The sequence below is a fragment of the Lissotriton helveticus genome, chromosome 9 (genome assembly GCF_964261635.1).
Source record: "Lissotriton helveticus chromosome 9, aLisHel1.1, whole genome shotgun sequence".
NCBI lineage: Eukaryota > Metazoa > Chordata > Amphibia > Caudata > Salamandridae > Lissotriton > Lissotriton helveticus.
In genome coordinates, this window is record NC_136070.1 from 1,161,967,892 (window position 1) to 1,161,989,952 (window position 22,061).

The 22,061-nt window shown below is 40.0% G+C and overlaps 1 protein-coding gene across 2 annotated transcripts in view; it reads left to right on the plus strand.

The window, feature by feature from the left end:
* PHF2 (PHD finger protein 2) overlaps window positions 1-8,426 on the plus strand; it is a 506,159-nt gene extending 497,733 nt beyond the window's left edge. For both annotated transcript variants that reach the window (XM_078661615.1, XM_078661616.1), the window contains one exon: window positions 6,437-8,426. Coding sequence is in view for 1 of the 2 variants with exons in the window: in XM_078661616.1 (XP_078517742.1) it covers window positions 6,437-6,528 (92 nt within the window). In the remaining variant the exon portion in view is untranslated. The remainder of the gene's footprint in view (window positions 1-6,436) is intronic.
* Window positions 8,427-22,061: the final 13,635 nt, after the last annotated feature.

The following is a 22,061-nucleotide window of genomic DNA, read 5'->3' on the forward strand; positions in this document are numbered from 1 at the left end:
TTTTGCGTGGTTACTGCAGCGAGAATGTTGATTTACTAAACTGAAGGCTTTTTTTTGGCAATTTGAACATTCCCAAGACCGGTTCATTTAACACGTTCCTGCCTGAAAACTTCACCATGACAATATGGGAGATTACACTTTCTGGTGGGCAGGACCGGTCCTATATGTTCCGCTGCCCTGGGAGAAAACTCCCTGTCTTACTGCTCCCTTCCCCTTGCCCCAGGGGCACACACATGTAAATCACTAAGTTACTCTCGACACACAAGACTCTCTTAACTAGGGCCATTCGCAATAATACATTTGCCATGGTGACGTAGGCATCTTATTTCTTTACTAGTAGCCTTTGCCATGACCATGGGCATAACTGGCATGCAATGATGAAACACAACATAACAGCTTGGTTTATTGTTGTGGTTTATATTTAAAACTCAGGGATACAGTAAAAAACACGTGTGACATGTTTTATGAGATCTGTGTTCATGTTATGTTTTTAATTAGCGCTCTAAAGGCGCATCCTTACAAACTGAGCACTATAAAAATACAGCACTTTTGATGAAGAGTATCACGCCTCAGATGTCCTTTTCACTTCTTGCAAAGCAAATGTCGCTTTCATACAAAAATGCTTAAACAAGCTTAGAAATAACTGTAAGTGAAACTTTACAAAACAGGCGGGAAGTTATCTCTGATGTCACATTGAAATACATGTACTTTTCAGTGACACTAAGTAAATACAATGTGCGGGTGGCAATCTTTTTGAAGAGGTACTGGCGTGATCAGTGACTTTTCGCCCCAGGCGGCTCGAGTTTTAGGGGTGGCGGCCTCTCCCCGCTCTAACCTGAGGCCAGCCGCAGTAATCGTTGTAAAGAAAGAGAGGTGCCCCCAACTATTTATCCTAAATCGGGGTAAGTCAAGCAATTGTAAACATATATTTAGGAAAAACAATTATCTATGGACCTAGACACTGTAACATATAACATCAACAATGTATATGCACTGTGGTGGTAAATAAACAAACCGAAAATTGGAGGACAAAGTTCACAAATAGTTGTCGGATAAATATTTTTATAAAGAAAACACAAAACAGATCTGTTGAGCCATGAAATCATTGTTTATTATTGTGTTTTCTTTATAATTATGTATTGTATCATTAGGCATTTTTTGTATTGATTTTTGAATTTGTGATCATATGTATTTGTGGAGTGACACTTAGTAAATACTAATATCAGTCATCCAGTATAAAAACAATATCTTCTATACATTCAATTTTGTTAATAAATATATAAAAATATATATATCTGACAACTAGTTGTGAACTTTGTCCTCCAATTTTCGGTTGGTTTATTTACCACCACAGTACATATACATTGTTGGTGTTATATGTTAATGTGTCTAGGTCCATAGATAATTGTTTTTCCTAAATGTATGTTTACAATTGCCAGCCGCAGTAATCGCCAGCACCCTCCAACCCCTGCCGCCACTCCCTCTTACATTCGGCTGTGGGCGGCAAACGCAGGGGACAATAAGGCCTAACTACGCCACAGGGTTTGATGTGTTATGGTCCAGGAATGGTAACCAGGGTGTGATGAAAGGGTTACCTTTGAAACCAGTTTTGGCACTCGTTATCTCAATGTGGCCCCTTAATATCGAACATACAATATCGATGGTACATAATATCGAAGACAGAATATTAAAAAGAAAATATCCACACATAAATCCAATTTTTTAATATCTAACTCCACATATATACACCTATGCGGTTCATATCTTGGAGGTGTGGCGTTTGGAATAGTACATCTTTATGAATATAGCACCTTACATCTTACAACGTGGTCGTTACAATGACCGCGTTGTTACATCGCAGTACATTACAGTGTAAGTCGTTACATCGACTTGCTGTAGGAGGCACGCTGGGCTTAGGAATAGTATAATTTACTATTCCAACTCCAGTGTGTGCAACAGTAGGAAAGGTGTTTGAATAGTAAATTATACTTTTCCTTAGGTTAGTGCGCCCCCCTAAAGCAAGCCCACTTGCATTGTAATGTACTGCAATGTAACAATGCGGTCGTTGTAACAACCATGTTGTAATCACACGCGTTGTAACGCATGTGATGTATTGGCTTTTTTACCCATCTTTACTTCCCTACATGCACTTTCATCCCTCGATATTCTGTCCTTGAGCTTAAATTGCCATGATATTGTTGATGTTGTTTTCATGAGTAGGTTTGTTATCGCCTGCCGCCCAGGTGCCAGAATATAGGGCTCGCTCTAGTGGTGTGAATATTTAAAATATCTTTATTACTTCCAAATGATAGTTTATATCCTCGAGATTCAGAAACTTCAACGCATGGGAAAACTTAATTTATTTGAGTTTGATCTATGTTCTCTTTGAGTGTTGACACAAAACATAATTTCTTAAATTATCATTTTCATATTACATAAAAAATGTATGAAAAAACAATTTTTGGGGAAAATCTATCTCAGCCAGCCTATTGGAATTCTTTTGAACAGCAATTTTTGCGACTCACTCAGGGGGCCTCTCCTCTTCGAAACATGATTTTTGGCCATCTCTGGAGAGTCTTGTGGCCAGGCTGAAGCAGTGACTGCTAAGTGAGTGATATATAGTCCATTTTATATGCCAAGGTGATTATTTTGTATATAATAGATGGTGTGTTGACCATTTATCTTTTCAACTTCTAGTACTGGCCGCGGCGGCCGGTGCAGGTAGGAGCGGTGAGGCAGATGGGGGGGAAGTCGACAGATGACGGAACAGGGAAAAATAAATAAATACTATTCCGTCGTCTGTTGACTTTAGTCCTGCTATGCCCCACCGCGCTTACCTGCACCGGCCACAACATTACTGGGTGGTTGACGTTAGTGGCTCTAGGGCCAGATACAAAATGGCAGGCAAAGTGTTTAGGCATAGGGCTCTCTTCAGGAGCCAAGCATTTGAAAGGGTAGAGTGACTGTCTTGCTGCAAGAGAGTGCCTTAAAGCAGACACTGTTGTAATTTCGTCCCTTTGACCACAGGTCAACACAGGAATCTGTTTTCAGAGTGTATTTTAAGCCCCTGCTTGGCTGATGTAGCCACTCCTTTCCATGCATAATCCGTTTACTTTTCCAAATGGCAGCAAATTACTTTAGAGTTTGAGACTGTCATTATGTATGCATCTTTGTTCACTGTAGGTTTATTGCTAATACACTTCTTTCTCTCCTTGCTAGTGTCAAGTTGTTCAAGGGAAAGTAACTCCTTAATTGGATAGTGAGTAGGGAGCATTGGAACCAATCCAGTGTTCTCCTTGTCGAATATTAAGCATAACAATGCCCACAGGCCATCATTTCTGGTCCGAACTTTCATTGCTATGACTAGGGCCTTGGTCCTGGGACCAGATGCCTGTAATTTACGACTCCATTTCCTTTGGAAAGCTCACAGTGGGACTTATGCATTACTGTTTCTAACAGAGTAGCTCAAGCACTCATTATTTGTTTCCATAATTTCTGCAAATGTTTTACAGGTAGATGTAATTGCTGAACTCTCCCATTTGCAGCAGAACGGCATGAGCATATATGTTCCCTTCATAGGAATTCACTTGCTTCATTATCCCCTCGGCCTCAAAAGCATAATAAACCCATGTGCATCCTTTCCCCAAAGTATCCAAGCTATCCCTTCCACATCATAAATGCCAGAAACATACATGCAGGCTGTTCAGAGGTATTCCACTTTTCCGTTATCACATTAGCTTAAACCACGACATTCCCAAATATTGCATACCCTGTACATTTGTAATTGTCAAGAAATCACAGGTTTTGACTAAGCTCCGTGACCCAGCATCTCAGCCACTGAAGCTACCTACATTTTGCACCCGCTGACAACACCTTTATTAGATTGTCTGGTCCACCTAAGGCCGAAGGAAACAGTTACTTGGCTTCATCCATCCAGATCAGGCCATCAAGGTACCCAGCGACCCTTTCACGATTGTGGGATCACTATCCATTCATAGGCAGACTGTGATGCTGGATGCTGGTGCACTTCCAATTTGGAGAAATGTCTCTCCGCCTTCAGGCGGAGGTGCGAGCCGCAATTGCTCTAGACAGCAAGCTGGGGGTGCACACCAGTTACGAGACCCCTCGAGTCTAGTCACGATGTTACCAATAACAGAGTACCTTGTGGCGTGTGTCCGGGGAGAGGAAGCTGGCAACATCGGGCTGAGGCCACAATGTCAGGCACTGTCGTCCTCCGGATCTGGAGGTCGGAGACAGGCCAGGCTACCAGTTGGGACCCGTGGTCCCGGCAAACACCCCTCAGACACCATAAGCTATGGAGTGCGAGCTAGCACAGGTTTACGGTTGCATGCTTAGTTCCCTCGAACTCTGCAAACTTCCCCAAGAACTTCTCAAGCTCCTCATTTTACGACAGCCCAGGTGGGCGACTGATCTTTATGAGCACACTCCTTTGCACAGTGTGATTACTGCATACATCAAGATAGTCCTTGTTCCAACTGACAATAACTTACACCAGTTTCTTCCGCACCCTTCTTGGTTCTTACAATCTCGTAGAAACTGGGAGATCCTTTCTGTCCCTTGAATATTGTGGACAGGAGGCCTGCCGACCAGCCTCTGGAGAGTGCTAGGGCACGACAGTTGACAATTAGCTGCAGGCCAGCAACATCCAGGCAAAATCCACCATGTGATAGTCCCCTTCCTGGAGCTCAACACGCCCCAGCCCACCACAAGTCTTTGGATAATCCAGTTGCAGTCCCTCCTGCCCCAATGGTTCCTCTTGTTGATGTTCCATCATTGAACTAGCGTAGTATGGTTCCAACCCCAAAAGCGTCTCTCCACTCCTGAGGACAAAGTGCCAGTAGTGATACTCACAATGACCTTTGAAGATGAGATCAGGTCAAGGGGCCAGCTTTGAAATGCATAGGCCCCCTCTAAATTTAGTATTGTCTGTCATCCTACCCTGGGAGGCTTGATCAATATCTTTAGTGGGGCCAGGAACCTGTCCCTTATAATGTAGGTGCCAATTCCAGCCCCTCTTATTCATCCCAGGAAGGCCCCTCAGAGGTTTAACTTGACACACAGAGAGCCATGAGCAATGAAATGCCCACTTTCCCAAAACAGCTTTTCCACATTAGTAATGTCAAATCCACTCTCACCACCAGAGAGGATTTGCCATTACTAATCCATCAATCCTAAACACCATACTGCTGCTCTTCTGTACGTAGGAAATACAGCTCAATAGCCCTTCCATAGATCCAATGCGAGAAGCAAGCCTCACTGTATTAAACACAGCCTCTGGTGGTATTTACTACTAGGGCATGTAGCGCCCACATGCACATGTCCTACCTCTTCCCAACACTGCCCCCTGCCCCCAGGGAGTATTCAGATGTAGCGAGAGTCATGCAGAACTTTGGTAAGTAGCTTTTAAATGCAAGTAACCTACACACACAGGCCCCACTATGGCAAACCTGTGGTACTTTTGAAGAGCTACCTCCGTGGGTGGCACAACCAGTGCTGCAGGCACAGAGAGTAGCATTTGAGTTACATTCTCTAGGTATATGTATTTCCACTTACAGCAAACTCATATCTGCCAATCATGTATTCACCAATCACCAGTATGTATATTGACAAGCATATCGCTTGGGCACTCAATGGCAATGTCAAAGTACTCAAAGTCCTAAGCCAGCAAAACAAGATTCAAACAGGAGGTAGGAAGTCACAAAGTCAGGGGAGACCACTCCAAAAGATACCAGCTGTAGCAGGCATAATTTCTTTTTGCGTAACATTTTGAACCCCATTACTTTCAGGGGTACACCTATTGAAATCATCCTCTCTGATCCTCTTAAAACTGCAGTTGACATTGACGGCTGTTGTTGTATTTCACTGTGCTTTCTTAGTTTGCTCTTTCAACGTCTCTTTTTATTTTTCTCTTGTTACACATCATTTATTAGTCATGCTGGTCAAATACACTCTTCCACACACTCTCTCTCTGCACTTGTCAGTGGTTACATTTTACTCCTCTTGCCAATTCTAATTCAAGCCCATGTTCTAAATGTATTCATAATATAGTATCAATTTGTGGCTAGCCTTATTGATTTTTACTCCTTTTTATTATGCTGCGGAGTGTCAATTTAGATGTTCCCTGATCGCGAACGTTTAAAAAAATAAAAGGATAGCTACCCATGAAGGTTCCATTCTGTTTTACTCTGGCTGACCTTTAATACGTAAACCTTTTAGTCTTTCAGAATTTTTTATTTCAACATACAGTGGAGTACTTTTTTTTCACAAAAGAAATGGCTGAAAAGACACATTGATTGATGACATTAGCATTGTTTTTTCCTGCAAATTTACAAGTATCTGTATTGATTTAGCATTTATTGTGGGATTTTAATGTATGCTTCTCATCATTAATTGTTTTATTTCTATTAAATCCTAGGAAAACAACGTACAAAAAAAGGAATGGCAACAGCTAAACAGAGGCTTGGGAAAATTTTAAAGATACATCGAAATGGGAAACTGCTTCTTTAATGTATATAAATCCAAGACTTTTTCAAGCTCAGTAACTGCTGAGCTGACACTAATCTTTCAACTCTCTAAGGACTGCAGGAGTATTCTGCATCGTGTTTGGGAAAAATAAGTTACAGTAACTTTATGCCACCACTTTAGTAATTCTTTTTACCTTTCAGCAGTTATAGTGTACAGATTACTGCTATAAATATTTTGTAATAGATATGTCCTTTCTCAAATTGCTGAGAGTGACTAGTTCTCGAAAAAAGTTAAGAAGAGAAGATATTACGGATCATTCCAGTTTTAGGAAAGTATCCCTTGAACCTGTTCGTAAGTGAGAAACAAACTAGTTTAAGCAAAAAGCAATGCACACTCAGTTTTCAGAACATTTTTAAAAAGATGCCAAGCATGAATTTTGGAAGGCGCTGTATGTGATCAAGAAGCATGGCATTTACATACTAAATATCAAGGTAGGAAGATAAAAAGGATTTATTTCGAGCCCTCCTTACTTCCTGTTTAAGTGATACTTATTGTGCTGTTTTGTGTCAATACCCAGCAAAAATACCCTATTACAAAGTACATAATAACTGCTTCCAACTTGCCAATTAATCCTGAAAATGTTAACTATTACCTAAAGCTGTTATATATTTCAGGACACTGTTTATCAAAAATAGGGAGCTGTATCTTTGACCACACCAACTTCAAACAACTCCGCAAACTGTTTCAAACAGCCATTTGCAGTAATTGAATTGCAGCACCTGAGGTCATAATCTCATTTTGCTTCATATACAGGATTTGGTGCTCATATCAAACACTTTTATCAGACAGAACTTTTGGAAGCTCTGGAAATATGGGCAGCACAAACACCCAGGTGTCTGATAAAGGTTAAGTAATGCTTATTGACAGTTTAACTGGATACTTTTTTCTCTACTCTTTCTGTGTTTGGTGTAGAGTACATAATTTCATTTTAAATGGCTTGCCTGCACATAAGCACTTAAGAGGGTACATTTGTTTCTCAGGCAATCACGTCTTTTTTTTTTAGATGTGTTTAATAAGGCATATTTTCATAGAATGTAGCTTGTAAATAGCTTTTTAATAACCTCTTTTTTTATAAAAGCAAAGTATCTTTAGAAGTTTCTTTCTATAGACTACTTCATTGACATTTATACAAGTTTTGCCGAGTATAATAAACTGTTGTATCTTAGTTAATTGATGATATTATTTTTTCTTTATGGAATAGGTGTTGCCTGAAAAACAAGTAAACTTTGTGCAGCCTTATAAAATGTCTTATAAAGAGTCAAATACAGAAATCTATTTAAGACACAATTTGAAGATCCGTCTTCAATTTTAATACCAGCTCTTTGTTTTAATTCTTCTATGATGAGGGGTATACAGTTATTTTAATAGCACCTTGTGAAGTGTTTCTGTGTTTTGTGATGATGTAATTTATTAATGTTTGTAGCTTTTTATATTTGTACATTTCTTATGAGCTTTGTTTATATACACATTACCTGGATGTTATGTCGATGAAAAAACAGCTACAGGAAACAACTGAGGCCTTATTAAGTAACCTTTGTACCATTATTGTTGGAAGTAAGTTATGAATGCTAGGAGTCTAAGAAAGTTAGCTTAATAGGGCCCCAGACTTATGCAGAGCAGGCTTTTTTAAGCTTCTGGAGACACAGTATACCGTTCTTGTTGAACATTTATGTAGTATAACCCAGACATCGTGCTGTTTTTTATTTGATTATTATTATTATTTTCGCAACATGTACATTTCTAACAAAGTTTATTGTGGCTATCTATTCCAGTGTTTTATTTACCAAATCCAATCAAATGCTCTTGTATCAAGTTCATTGAATCTAAGTAAACTTAGATCAAAGTTTAAAAAAGTAAAATATTTCAGGTTTTGTAGAGAATGGTGTTTGCTCTTCTTTCTATTGATTACATTGTTATTTTTTTTATTTGTCCTCACAAATTGTTCTATAACTCAGAATATTCCATAGATTTTCAGTTGAGAAAGATCACCTCCTAAGAGTAGTTTGATATTAGTTCACATGCTGTATGTTAATTTTTGATATGATTATATTAGTTAGATATCAGTTCACACACTGTATGTTAATTTTTGCCATGCTCTGTACCTGGACTACATTGTCTCTGTGTGGCTCCTAATAGCAATCAATAACAGTGAAAAACTGATTGGCAGGAATGTGTTGGGACAGGATCACAATTAATTTAGCTGTACTTTCACACTGATAAGAGGGGGAAGAACAAAGACCGGCAAATCAGAAGGCCACCTGAAAAAGTGCATTTGATCACCTTATGACTAAGCAATCTGAACACAAATGGTGTACCTTCTTCAGGGGTGCTTGGGTGGTAGAAGTTAAGAAGTACAACTGAAATGAAGATAAAATATAAACAAATTAAAAGCCCAAGCAAAGAGGTTTATACAGATAGGGTTGCACCATTAAAATCTACTTTTGAAAAGATGCAGAGCTTGGGTGCTCACGGAAAAATCATCTCAATCAACCCCTCCAGCACAGTGGTGGTCGGTTCACTGCCAGAATACAACCACTTATTCTAGGCAAAATACACACATAAAAAAATTACTGAAAGCTTCCAGTGGAGCCACCATTTTAGTCTGGATCCCCAAGTATCTTCTTATATCTTTAAAATATGCATTACAACAGACAGCCCATCTTTGAACTGATGGATGTTCTACGATATTATCGACCTTCTACAGTATTGACTATAAGGTGTCAACGTTCATCATAGTGCCAAGGTAGAACTTGAGGAGTTAGAGTAATACATTTATCCATCCTTACAATGGCCATAATTTGCATGGCAATATTTTGCAGTTGATGTTGTAGGTTGATATTTTTGGGTCCTACAGTTGACTTATAGTCTAATTGATGCACATCTGATTTTAGACGAGCAGGTCAAACACTGAAATATAAGAATTGCGAAATGTCTTTAATTCATGAAGAATTAATCTTCAGGCTTCAGCAGACCTATAGCTCATGTTTGAAATCAGCAGCTATAAGCTATTATGGCCCGATTCACAGAACTAACTTAAGACAAAATCCTAAACTAACTACTTTTGGTATTCACAGAAGTTAGGATTTTGTCTTACGTTTGTCTTAAGACAAACTTAAGACTACTTAAGACAGACTTAAGTTAGGATTTTGTCTTTAGTCTTTCTTAAGTCTATCTTAAGACAAACTTAAGACAAAATCCTAACTTCTGTGAATACCAAAAGTAGTACGTTTAGGATTTTGTCTTAAGTTAGTTCTGTGAATCAGCCCCTTAATGTTTATTTCTGATACTTATTGTACACTACACAATGCTTCTTTCCTACAATATCTTATCTAATGTATCAGTATCTGATCTCCAGTGTGGGAGATGTTATGAATACGAGCCCTCCGTCTGTGTGTATATAGCTATGTAACAAGCACTCCTATCTGACTCACATTTTTTCAAAATGGTGCTATTGACTTAAATTGGAGTTCACTGTCCTTCCTGGACTCTTGCTCAAACGCTGTAGTTGACAGACTAAGTTTTTTGAGGTATTATAATCCTTTTTTTGGCCAGAACTACAAGGTTTTCTCAATTAGACCTTATTTCTTTATGTCCAAATCTGTGATACAAAGAAAAAAAACATATGAAATAGAAACCAAGAAAGGTGAAATCATCCAATATTAATATATGAATATATCTAATATATATCTAATATATGAATCTCTGATAGTGGCAAGATGCCTGTCAGGTGAACGTCTTGCTTTATAAATGAACAATAATAATAATAAACATATTACTGAGGTCAGTCCTAAATGGGTGACGACCAATAGTCCCTGCTTCACATATTACACTCCTCATCATCAAACTCAGAAGTATCTCCTCATTCTATACTGTACTGTTGATAATTCTAACAATCTGTCTAGTATGATCATATCCCATATGGTCTGCTTCCAAAGGGGATGTATTAACATGAGTCTCTGTTAACACTTACCCCTGCATTATGTCTATTGTATACTGGCTGTTGTGTCCTTGTGGCTGTCTGTGCTGTTAATTACAATGACTAAACACTTCAATCCACTGACGGGGAAACCAAAAAATATAAATCTTATGCAAACATATCAAATGTAAAAGAGAAAGAGTAAAAGAAAGATGGGAAGGAAAAGCCCAACACCAATTACAAACATATAAAGGATCAGATGCACAGCATTCAGGTATGTAATTTGGATTGTTAGAGTGGTACTTTGAGAAAAGTTATTATTTTTTTACTTACAGAGAGGCACAAAGCATATATTACTCTCACTTGCCACATTACTCTTAACTGACAGACATGCAATAGCAGTGCTCAAATTTACATACCCCATGGAGCTTGAACTTTTTTTCAAGTGTCTGCTGGCCTTTTGTCATGCTTGGTGTCTACCATTTTATCTTAATTGCTGATGCAAGAATGGAACATGGATTTGTGGACCAGAAAGATTTCCAGCAGGATGCAGAATTTTAAATGAACGTAGATTTTCCTCACTCTCGCCACCAGATGTTTTCCACACTTTCCATCACATTATAAGGAAAAACAAGCACAATCAAGAGCAGAGATGAGAAAACCTACCACCTAAAAATCAATTAAGAGAGACATTATTTGGTTCTGATCGTCATTGGCAAAATCAGAACTTATCTTTAAGCAACTCGTAGAAAACCTTTATTGTCATGCACTGCATGTAGACATGAGTAAAGCAAATATATGTCACTCCAACATCAGCATAATTGCCCTATTTAGGGGAATGTAGAGGAATTAACTGACCCACAGTCAGCAAATGAGAGGAGGTGGCAGTCCCAATCTTCTGGAACTACTAAGACTTCCCTCCTGCCACTTGAGACGCTGCAGCCGGTAAATTGTTATTTAATGTTCGGTGCCTGCATGTGTGTACATAAATTTGAGAGTCTGTGCAGTGAATGGGTTTGTTTGTGTGTTTGAATGCATGGGTGTGAGTGTGCATTGTAAGTTATGTGAAGCATATTTGAAGAGACGTGTTATGAGGGTTTTCGAATAGTTGGTTTTCCAATGAAGCTCTCATAGGAAGGAAAGTGGTATTGATAAAATTGTTGCCAAGTGCCATTGGGCGCAGAGGTACTAGAATAGAGGAGAGGAGCAGGCAAAGGCAATGTAGTGTGTCCAAAAATGTTCCTGGCAAGGGATGGAGGGTACAGTGTAAAGTCAAAGTCCACATTCTGTCAACTTTGGCAAGTGGACTATTCCTTGCTTGCGAACACTAAACAAGGAGCTCCCCTGCCCCAATTCTCTGCTTTGCAACTGTGCATCCGCGCTTCCCTGATGTTCCTGTGGTAAGAGTTCTTTCTGTACTGTCAGTCTATCTTTTCGTCCAGTATTGTCCAGGAACTTGCTGCTATAGTCTTTGGCTTTTATCCTTGTTAGTTCCTTTATGAATCTTCCCCGAGGGCAGTCCTGAGTACTTTTTCCACCTGCTGTTAATCCTCCTGCCGCCACTTAATCTATATACCGTTTTCATGAGCCTCCCAGTGGAGACTTAACTTCTACTCAACAGACCTCTGAGAAATTCTCTTGTTCCCACCTTAATTGAACACAACCTTCTTCAACCTACTACAGGGATTTGGCTTTGCTTGCCCTCTGATTAGGACACTACTTCTTACCTAAATCGCAGAATGTGCAGTGAGTTGGACTCAAGTTTTGCCACTTGCGTCTTCCACTCCTGAAAATATTAGCGAAAGAACAGTGATGGGCCACTGCGGATCAGAACATCAAAAACTAGGCATGCTTACCTGGATCCACTAGTTGCTGGGAAGAGAGAAGGCTTCAGCAGCACAGACAACCAAACTGGTTTAGCCAGATGGCACTGAAAGGCTGATTTCTTTGCTGCACGTGAGTCCCAGCCCATAAACCAGAATATGCAGAAACCTCTCTCGAGTAACAGAGCAGCAGGCTCCAGAGGCTGCTCCAATGGCACTGAACATAGCTTCTGGGATACATGTGTTGTATTCCCTTACAGAACATGTTGACACGGACATTTTCCCTGATTGGATCTGAATGGCTTGCTCCTTCTCTCTCTGTTTATCTAATGCCAAACACTTTGATTTTCTGCATCACTGTAGGCCCCCCTGTCACAGGGACTGAAGCCCTAAGATGTGGCACCGAGGACAGGAGAAGAATCAATGGTCCTACCCTCACATGGAGAATGACTGCTGGCATTTCACTGCAGCGTTGATTTATAGTCAAAGGAACACAAATGTTTACCTGTTTCCTTCAGGACCAGATATTCTAATGACCAAAAGAACCAGAGTCGCAAGCAAGTATGATAGAGAAGAAATCTGAGCTCCATGGCTGGAATTGTTGAGTGTAGGCTCCACTTGTGATTTTCGAAACTGAACTTGGGGTCTGAGTCCTGCTAGAAGCACTGAGTGGCCTACCTTAATGAACAATTCTGCCTGCTGTGGAAGGAGTTGGTGCAAAAATAGCCAAAGTATGGCTAGCTACAAGAGGAGAAAACATGGTGATTAAGAATGCTGGGCATAAAGAACAAAGAAATAGCTACCATCAGGTAGGATCAGCTCTGTAATGATCTCTTTGGAGTGCTCCCTGTTTCGCTGAACCTTACAACTGGAAGCAAGATTTTGGGAAAATAATTGTAATTGTGTAGAGATACATATATATATATTATTTTTTTTCACAAAGAACGCCGCATTCTCGAACTTGGATATTTAGAATTTATTCAACAGAGCCTAGTCTGCACACTGACGCGTTTCAGCCTTATGGCCTTGGTCACAGTCTTAGTGGGGATGTGACAAAAGAACAAGTCGCTCACGTAAGCAAGTATCCTTTCCCCAAAGATTTTATTGGTATGAGCATGCGTGGTTTAGAGTTCAATTAAAAGTGCCCAACGCGTTTCGTATGCTTACTTCCTCTTGGGCAGTTCAGTTAGTAACGGTGCATGCTGGTCCTTTGATTTCCGTAGTTCGGCATCATCGTTTGCCCAAATAGGCTGCATTCCATTTCGCACGTTGCCTTAAGGAAACAAAAAGTCCATCTTAAATCCTGAATGGATGCACCTTAAATATTGCGATGATCAAAGCTCTAACATGAGCCCTCTTTCACCGACGCTCGTTCTCAATCCGTGCTTGATTACCCACTCTCAAAAGCTTGCTGTTTCCACAAGCTAATGGCCCCCGGAGTGTGGTGCTGACTCAGCGACAGGTCGGCCGCCAAACATGAAGCTCAGTTGGGATGTGACCAAAGAACGAGTCACACACGTAAGCCGTAAGCAAGTATCCTTTCCCCAAGGATTTTATTGGTATGAGGATGCGTGGTTTAGAGTTAATTTAAAAGCACCTGACTGAACTGCCCGTGAGGAAGTAAGCATACGAAACGCGCCGGGCACTTGTCAGGTGCTTGTAATTGAACTCTAAACCACGCATGCTCAAACCAATAAAATCCTTGGGGAAACGATTTTGCTTACGTGTGCGACTCGTTCTTTGGCCACATCCCCACTGAGCTTTGTATATATATATATATATATATATATATAGCCAGTAGGTAGTTATAGTTAGGACCTATTATACATAGGAAAACTGCAATATTCTATTGCCAATAACTTTGCCGTCGATTAATGAATCTTCTTGAAATTTTCCAAACTTTTGGCCAGAAAAAAGGGGGGTCCCAAAACGTGTTTTCCCCATGCAAATTCTCATAGAAACTTTAGCCACAGCTACAGCTCAAATGGCTGAACGGAATTACACCAAATTTGGCAGAGAGGTAGTCCTCAGTTCCGAGTTGTGCCTTTGGCATATCTGGTGTCAATCTGTTCAGTAGTTTCTTTGAAAATTAAGGTTAAAGTCATTTATATATATATCGACACGGAGGATCCGCATATTGTGCGAGGATTGGCCTCGTAGGATAAGCGCATCGTTCTGATCACGTGCTGAATTCTAATTGACTGTCATGCGGTTATAAACATTCGAAACCAGGAACTGTTGGCAGCCATTTTGTGCCTCGGTAGAAGCGAGGGTGAGGAAGTCTGTGAAATATGTTGGCAAAACGTGAACAGGGGCAGGTTAGACACACCCTGACCCCCTAGGCCTGCTCAGGGGGTGACATAGGGACCCGTAGGGCTAAAAAATCAAGAACATTTTTTTACAAAAAAAGTCGCGAGATGCACGTAGGATCCACGCATTTGGTCGCTGAAAAAAACGAAGCATGTATTTTTGAGATATATATATCAAGCTTATGTGTATAGAAGGTGGGTCGTTCTACAAAGAGCCCTTGTGTTTATTGAGAGATTTTAGTAATTACAAGTAAGTACCGATGCAGAGTCTAAAGTTCATGAGGAAGACTCGGTTTCCTTCATCTGTAAAATGTACACTATCTCTTTAATAGATGCCATGCATATTGAAACGCAGATTGTTGTGGTATATGGACAATATTCTATAGTCTCGTAGAAAAGTAGAAAGATGTATTCACTTATGTGCTCAGATCAGGTGTTCCAGTCTTCCCCTATCTCGACGCCTGGTTGTTGAAGACAGGCTCGACCCAGACAGTCGTCTCCCACCTCCAGACTACGGTCGACCTCTTGCACCTGCTGGGGTTGTCTATCAACGTGCCGAAGTCGCACCTGTGCCCCTCTCAGAAGCTCCTCTTCATCGGAGCGGTTCTGGACTCGGCGCAGTTTCGGGTTTTTCACTCCGAACAGCGGGTTCGGGATATTTAGGCTCTGATTCTGATCTTTCAGCTTTTATCCCGGGTCTCGGTCAGGTTGACGCTGCGGCTCCTGAGACTGAAGGCCTGCTGCATCCTACTGGTGCATCACGCAAGGTAGCATGTGAATAAATATAAACATAGGCCAAGCAGTTTGCCTCCCGTAATACACAAATTTCAGGGGGTGATGGTTCCCGGGTCTTGAGGGGGGTCATTGAAGCCCACATACTTGTAATGTTGTAGGGGGTGGGGGGTTGGACGCGAAAGTAGTGCAAGGTGGTTGTAAATCTGGAACACAGTATTTTGTTTTACTTTGCTTTCCTTTCTGTGAGGTAGAAGATCCTGGGTAGATATAACGGTTTTTGTACAGCCAGTAACCTTTAACCCTACCAGCAAACGGCTTTCTGCCTGTTACCATAGTAACAGTTCATGGAACACTTACATGAGCACAGAGGTTAAAAGTTCACCACACTAAGGGGACGATTAGGATGGCGCTGAATCCGCATCCTCCGGGCCGGTGGAAGCCACCGCCGACCCGGAGGATGCAGATTCACCGCTGCGGTCCCTGACAACACCACCCGCCAGATTAGGATGGCGGTGGGATCAGCGGCAGACGGCAGGTCCGTCCGCCGCTGATCCGCGGGGTGTAGACCGCTATTTGTTGGCGGTGTCTGCAAGACATCGCCAGCCAAATTAGGAAGCGTGTGTAAACATGCTTTTCCGTGGCGGTTTTTCCGCTGTGGAAAAGCATGTGGACCTTTGCTTCTGGGGGGCCCTTGCGGGCCCCCAGGGTGAAGGGGGGTGGGGGTGCACATGGGGGGTACCTATGGAACCCCCCTGCATTTGCATGCACAAAGCGGCAGGCACCGCACGGTGCCTGCCGCTTTGTGCATGCAAATGCAATACATGCATTTTTAACATTGCGGCGGGTGCTGCTTGAAGCAGCACCCGCCACAATGTTAAAGATACAGGATGTGACCGCCAGGGTGGCGGTCACATCCTAATTGGCATGAAGGGAACGCCGCTGCCCTTGCGGATGGTCCCTCCACCTCGGGGGTGGCGGACGGACGCAAGTCCGTACGCCATCCTAATCGACCCCTATGTTGCTAATGAGTTAGCCTCAGAATTATTCTTCAAATTATAAATATCATTTCAATTGATGACTGCTACCCCCACAAAAAAAACAGACGTATGTACTTTTTAAATTAACTTTTATTAAAACAATAACTGGAATTATAACTAAAAGATAACAATACAATAAATAACTAGAACTATAACTATCAAAACAATAAAATAAACAACATATAATATCGACTATAAGAAGTATTGTAGTTAATCTGCAAAACAAAAAAGAAAATTAGTGTTTAAATTAGATTGATGTGCCTAAATGAGGTCAAACAATACAAGTCAAAGTAACACTTGACGATATTTATAATTTTTAAATGTCTGCAGTGTGCCTGAAACGCTTCCAGTGGCATTGTACATGCATACTTTGGTCCACCCTTTTTATCAATTTTTGCAGTTTTGAGATATAACGTCCTACCTCTGTTATTCATCTCCTACTTTCTCTTTTCAAATTCTCTTCTAAAGACCTTAACAACAATTAAAGGGAACATTTTCTGCATATTTTTAATAAAGCATTTGACACAATCCATAGTGACACCGTATTTATTCAATGTTTTGAAATTAATTTTCACAAGTCTTAAAAAAGGTGAATGCAAGAAAAGTTACTTGCCGCATATGTAAGACTGTTTCAAGAGGAGACCCCAAGTATGCGGAAGCACTTGCAGACAAAGAATCCGGTCAACTTTGCAAGGGAAGAGTTAAGGAGATTGAGAGAGGCTCCTCTTGCTTCGTGAGGAGGCCCAAGTACCAGTGGAGCAACACCGTCAACCTCTACTGCACAGCCTAATATTCGTCCCGAATTTGGAACCCTTTAAGAAAAAAAGTAAGAAGGTTGGGAGCTCTGTATGCCATCCTAATACCTAATCATCCTTTAGTTATACAGAGATCTACCCTGTATCAGACCCATCCGTACAAGTGTGAATTAGAGATGATCTACCACCGAAAACCCCTCAAGTACTTATATCTGTTACTTTTTAACTTCGTCGAGTAGTCGTTTTGTGAGTATTTACCTTAAAGCTGTCCGTTAAAAATTTGTGAATCTCTCTGGCTTCATACAACTAGTTCATACCATATTTGAGACATCGGTGAAATGTACTGGAACAGGAGGATATACTTTCTTCAATGTTGGTAACTTGCTGCTGACTTATGTAACATTGTGGTAACTGAAAAAGAGTAAAAAATGTATATGTTGTACATATGTCCAAGCTTAATTTTAATGTTCATAAAAACAATCGTTCTCAATAGGATTGGGGATGAAAAGTAATCATCAGAAGTTATATTTGGATAGCAAAATAGGAAATAGCATTGCATTATACAAATGTTAGGCCGAGATTGGTCACTCACTTCATTCACATACTCCTGGGTTTGATCTGATAGAACCCTTTTTGGACTTCCATGATCTAGAAATTCAGAAATAAATAGCAAGGAAAACTAAAAGACAAGTTTTCAACAAAAAAAAATTAAAAACAACATTTTTACTTGTATCTGAAGTACAGGTTGAAAACGTGTAACGATGAGAAATGGTTTTCAGAAAGAAACGTCTAGAAGACTTTCACAATGCAGAATTATATTTTATAAAAATATTTATAGAAGCAAGAAAAATTATAACTCATACATTGTTCAAATTTAAATCACATATTTGGGCAATAAAATCGTGAGGACATGCCTTTTTTATGTTTGGTTGATTTCAGAATGCCTATGAATTCTAGTAAAACATGACAATAACACAGTTATCCGTCTGCAAACACATGAAATACACAAATGCTTATCTAAGAATGGTTTACCTGATAACTCAATTAGGTCCATTGCAATTTTCGGCTGATAACATATGGAGAGCAGTCAGTGGATCTGGTGTGTCGAGTTGTTCACCACCACGTGGTATAGTGTATGGGCAGGACAGCTTATGGCGACCAGTATGTCTCATGGTTGAGATATATGTATAATGAGATAGAACAGGGGGCAAATGAAGTTTAAGGTTATTAAAAAACCTGGAGAGCGTGCTAAAATACAACATTGACTAATCGATTACATGTGCAGTGCATGGGGAGGAAGCAGCACGTGACGCACTACTTAAAAAATTAAATGCGGCAGGATTAAGTGATTTGCCCAGAAACATCGCCTACCAAGGCAAAATATTTAAGTTATAAGCTTGAAACCGTGCTAAAATACACTATTGCAATGCATGGGGAATGTGACGCTCTACTTACACGAGAAAAACTACATTGCATTAACTTGAGCAGCACGTTGCACACTGCTGCAGGAGCGGCCACGTAGCACTTGGTAAATTAAACAAACGCAGCAGGATTAAGTGATTTGCACAGAACAAAGGATAGCAAATCAAGTTAAACGTTATAAAAAATATGGAGATCGTGGTAAAACACAACTTTGACCAATCGATTACATGTGCAGTGCATGGGAAGGAAGCAGCACGTGGCGCACTACTTAAATAATGAAAGGCGGCAGAATTAAGTGATTTGCCCAGAAACATCGCCTACTAAGGCAAAATATTTGAGGTATAAGAGCTGGAAATCGTGCTAAAATACACTATTGCCGAAAACATTGCTTTTGCAATGCATGGGGCACGTGACGCACTATTCACATGAGAAAAAGTACATCGCATTCACTTGAACAGCACGTAGCACACTGCTGTACGAGCGGCCACGTGGTGCTTGGCAAATTAAACAAACGCACCAGGATTATGTGATTTGCCCAGAAACAAAAGATACGAAGTCAGCTTTAACGATATGAAAAACAAGGAAAGCGTGCTTAAAAACAACATTGTCAAATCGAACATAAATTTGCATTTACGCGGTATATAAAGATTGTTCGGATTAATTAATTTAATTACTCCTAAAAAAAGTGCTCACCTACGTAGTGGATACGAACACTCTCAATGGCTGTGACTGCGGAATAGGAAAAGTTCAAGAAGGTTGGCAGCTTATAAATGCTTTGCAGAAGGATGATTGGTCGAGCATGATGTCACTGGGTGTGAGAGCTGTGATTGGGCATGTTGTAATTGAGCATGTGCAAATAAAATGAAATACGTTAGGGGTACATAACCAGACGGTGGGACGTATTGTGTGCATGCGTAACATTAACACGTATGCGCTACCACAAACATGTATGCGCAAAGTGAAGGCAACTCCTACAGGGTACATACATAGATGGAGTTCGGATGTCCCCGTGGTCTTGAAGTGGCTTCAGGAGGGGGGATTTGCAGCCCTCCTCCATAAAATAATAATATATAATTAGCCATGCCCCGGGGGCAGGGGACCCCGGTGCCCGGAATTGGGCACGGGAGGGGGGGCCACGCGGCCCACTTCCCAGAAAAAAATTGAATACGTATACTCCGCTTATTGTCATCGTACCATAAGCGCACCCTTCCGATCACGCGCTGAAGGCTAATTGGCTGTCAAGTGGTTGTCAACATTCAAAACTAGAAACTGTTGGCAGCCATTTTATGTGTCGGTACAAGGGAGGCTGAAGAAGCATGTGAAATATGTGTTTAAAACGTGAAAAGGGGGAGGGTGGACACACCCTGATCCTCTAGGTCTCCTCAGGGCGTCCCACAAGGTCTCCCAGGGCCCCTATTTTTGGGGGGAAAATCACGGGGTGCGCGTATGATCCGCGCATTCTAGCGATATTTTTTTTTAAAAAGACGTGGGCTTCCGCGCGTCTTTGGTAATTTGCATTCTTTCAACTGTTTAGAGGAGATGCAGCAGTGTTGGATCCAGGATCCACCACTGAGTAAGAAAAATAACGATGACACTATTTACCTGCTAAGTGAATTTCCTCCCATAGGATAACAGTGATGTACTTTTTAAGAAAGTTATAGAAAATTATTAAAATAACCTCAGATAATCTCTTGTCTTAATATTTATATTAAATATATATAAATACATTTTTCAACATTGAAAAAATTACGGAAGTCGTGCACACACCGCGTCTGATATGTATATGACGTCACGCGCATCCGTCACGTTTCTTTATACGCACATCTCGCGTATGCGCAAGGCGTCGTGCACAAGTCGCATAACAAACGCGTGGGAAAAGTTGTACCCATCGCACACCCTTCGCGGATCCTAGACAGCGACCCCAAAATGGCGGACAAGTTTCGCGCAGTAAATGAGCAGGGTGTTCGTAGGGTGCGCAACTGCATAAAAAAGGAAAAAATAAAAAAATAATTTAAGTATATTATAAACAATATAAAATAATGAAAAAAAATATTTTTATGTAAAAAAAAATTATGACAAAAAATGTGTAATGTAATTTAAAAAATAACATCTAAAAATAAAAAGATTAAAAAATGTAGTTAGAAAATATAAAAAAAACAATATTTACAAATTAGCATTTAAAAAATCTTTGAAATTCAAAGAAAAAAAACATAGGTTTCAGACATGTTATAGTTAGGAATTAGCATTTTCAAAACCTTAGAAATTCACTGAAAAAAACCATAGGTTTTAGGGTGTTATAGTTAGCTACACATTTCACTCGTTTAAAACCATTGAAATTCCCCTGTTATAGTTAGTTGTACGTACTATAACTCGCGCGCCCGCAATCCACTGCTGATGATCTCACATATCACATAATTCATGACATGGTCAGTGACATCACTGATGACATCACTGATGACATCTCAAATTACATCACTGATGATATCATCCATGTGACAAGCTGATACACCTGATCATACAGTAGCATCATCTTTTAACACTCATTATAAAATATGAAGTACCATATTTGAAACCATTGACACACCAATACAAGTTTCTAAAAACCCACTCAGTGATTCCTACATCTACACACACATCTAAACACTTACCTATAGATTCACTCATACATGCTAACAAAGATCAATAGAACACTATTAAATATACTTATATACCTACATAAACATTACAGACCAGCACATATCCTATTCCTTTATGCAGACATCCTACTCACTTATGCAAACAATTGATCATACTTATATTTTCTAAGCTACTCAGTTACACAAACACCACTTTATTTATTCATATAGATAGTAACTTATACTTAGTGTGTTATAAAATCAGTATTACAAGTATACAGTTATCCATACATCAATCATACAATCACTGTGTATTATGTATAGTTATTTATATACAATAACTGTCACATACACTGCCTTTTATATTGTTAGTTTGTTGGACATATATCATTGAGAAATATATTTACTCATCACCACACCCATAAAGAGATTCACTCACCCTAACAACTGTTTCCACATACAGTCTTAACTTCATATACTTACTAAATCAACTATTTACACATCTTTCCACAGTCACACACGTCCCACCCAACCACAAACGCATTCATTCACTATTCCATACAAATACTCATTTAACTAATTAATAACTAATGTAGACTTTCACATAGGTAGTAACCAACTTATGTAGTAGTTTACACAACAAGAGATAGAGTGATACAGGTATTCATACAGTTTAATCACTATCTCATATATTTAGTGAGACACTTAAAATTCCTCACTTAGAAAGTCAATCACATTGGCACTAAATCCTCCATTCACACACGTATACATCCACTCAGTCTTCAAGGCAGATTGCTATATATATATAATTCATATTTAAATAACAAAACAAACCACTTTCACTGGATGATGTCATCAGTGGTCATCAGTAATGTCATTTGAGATGTCATCAGTGATGTCACT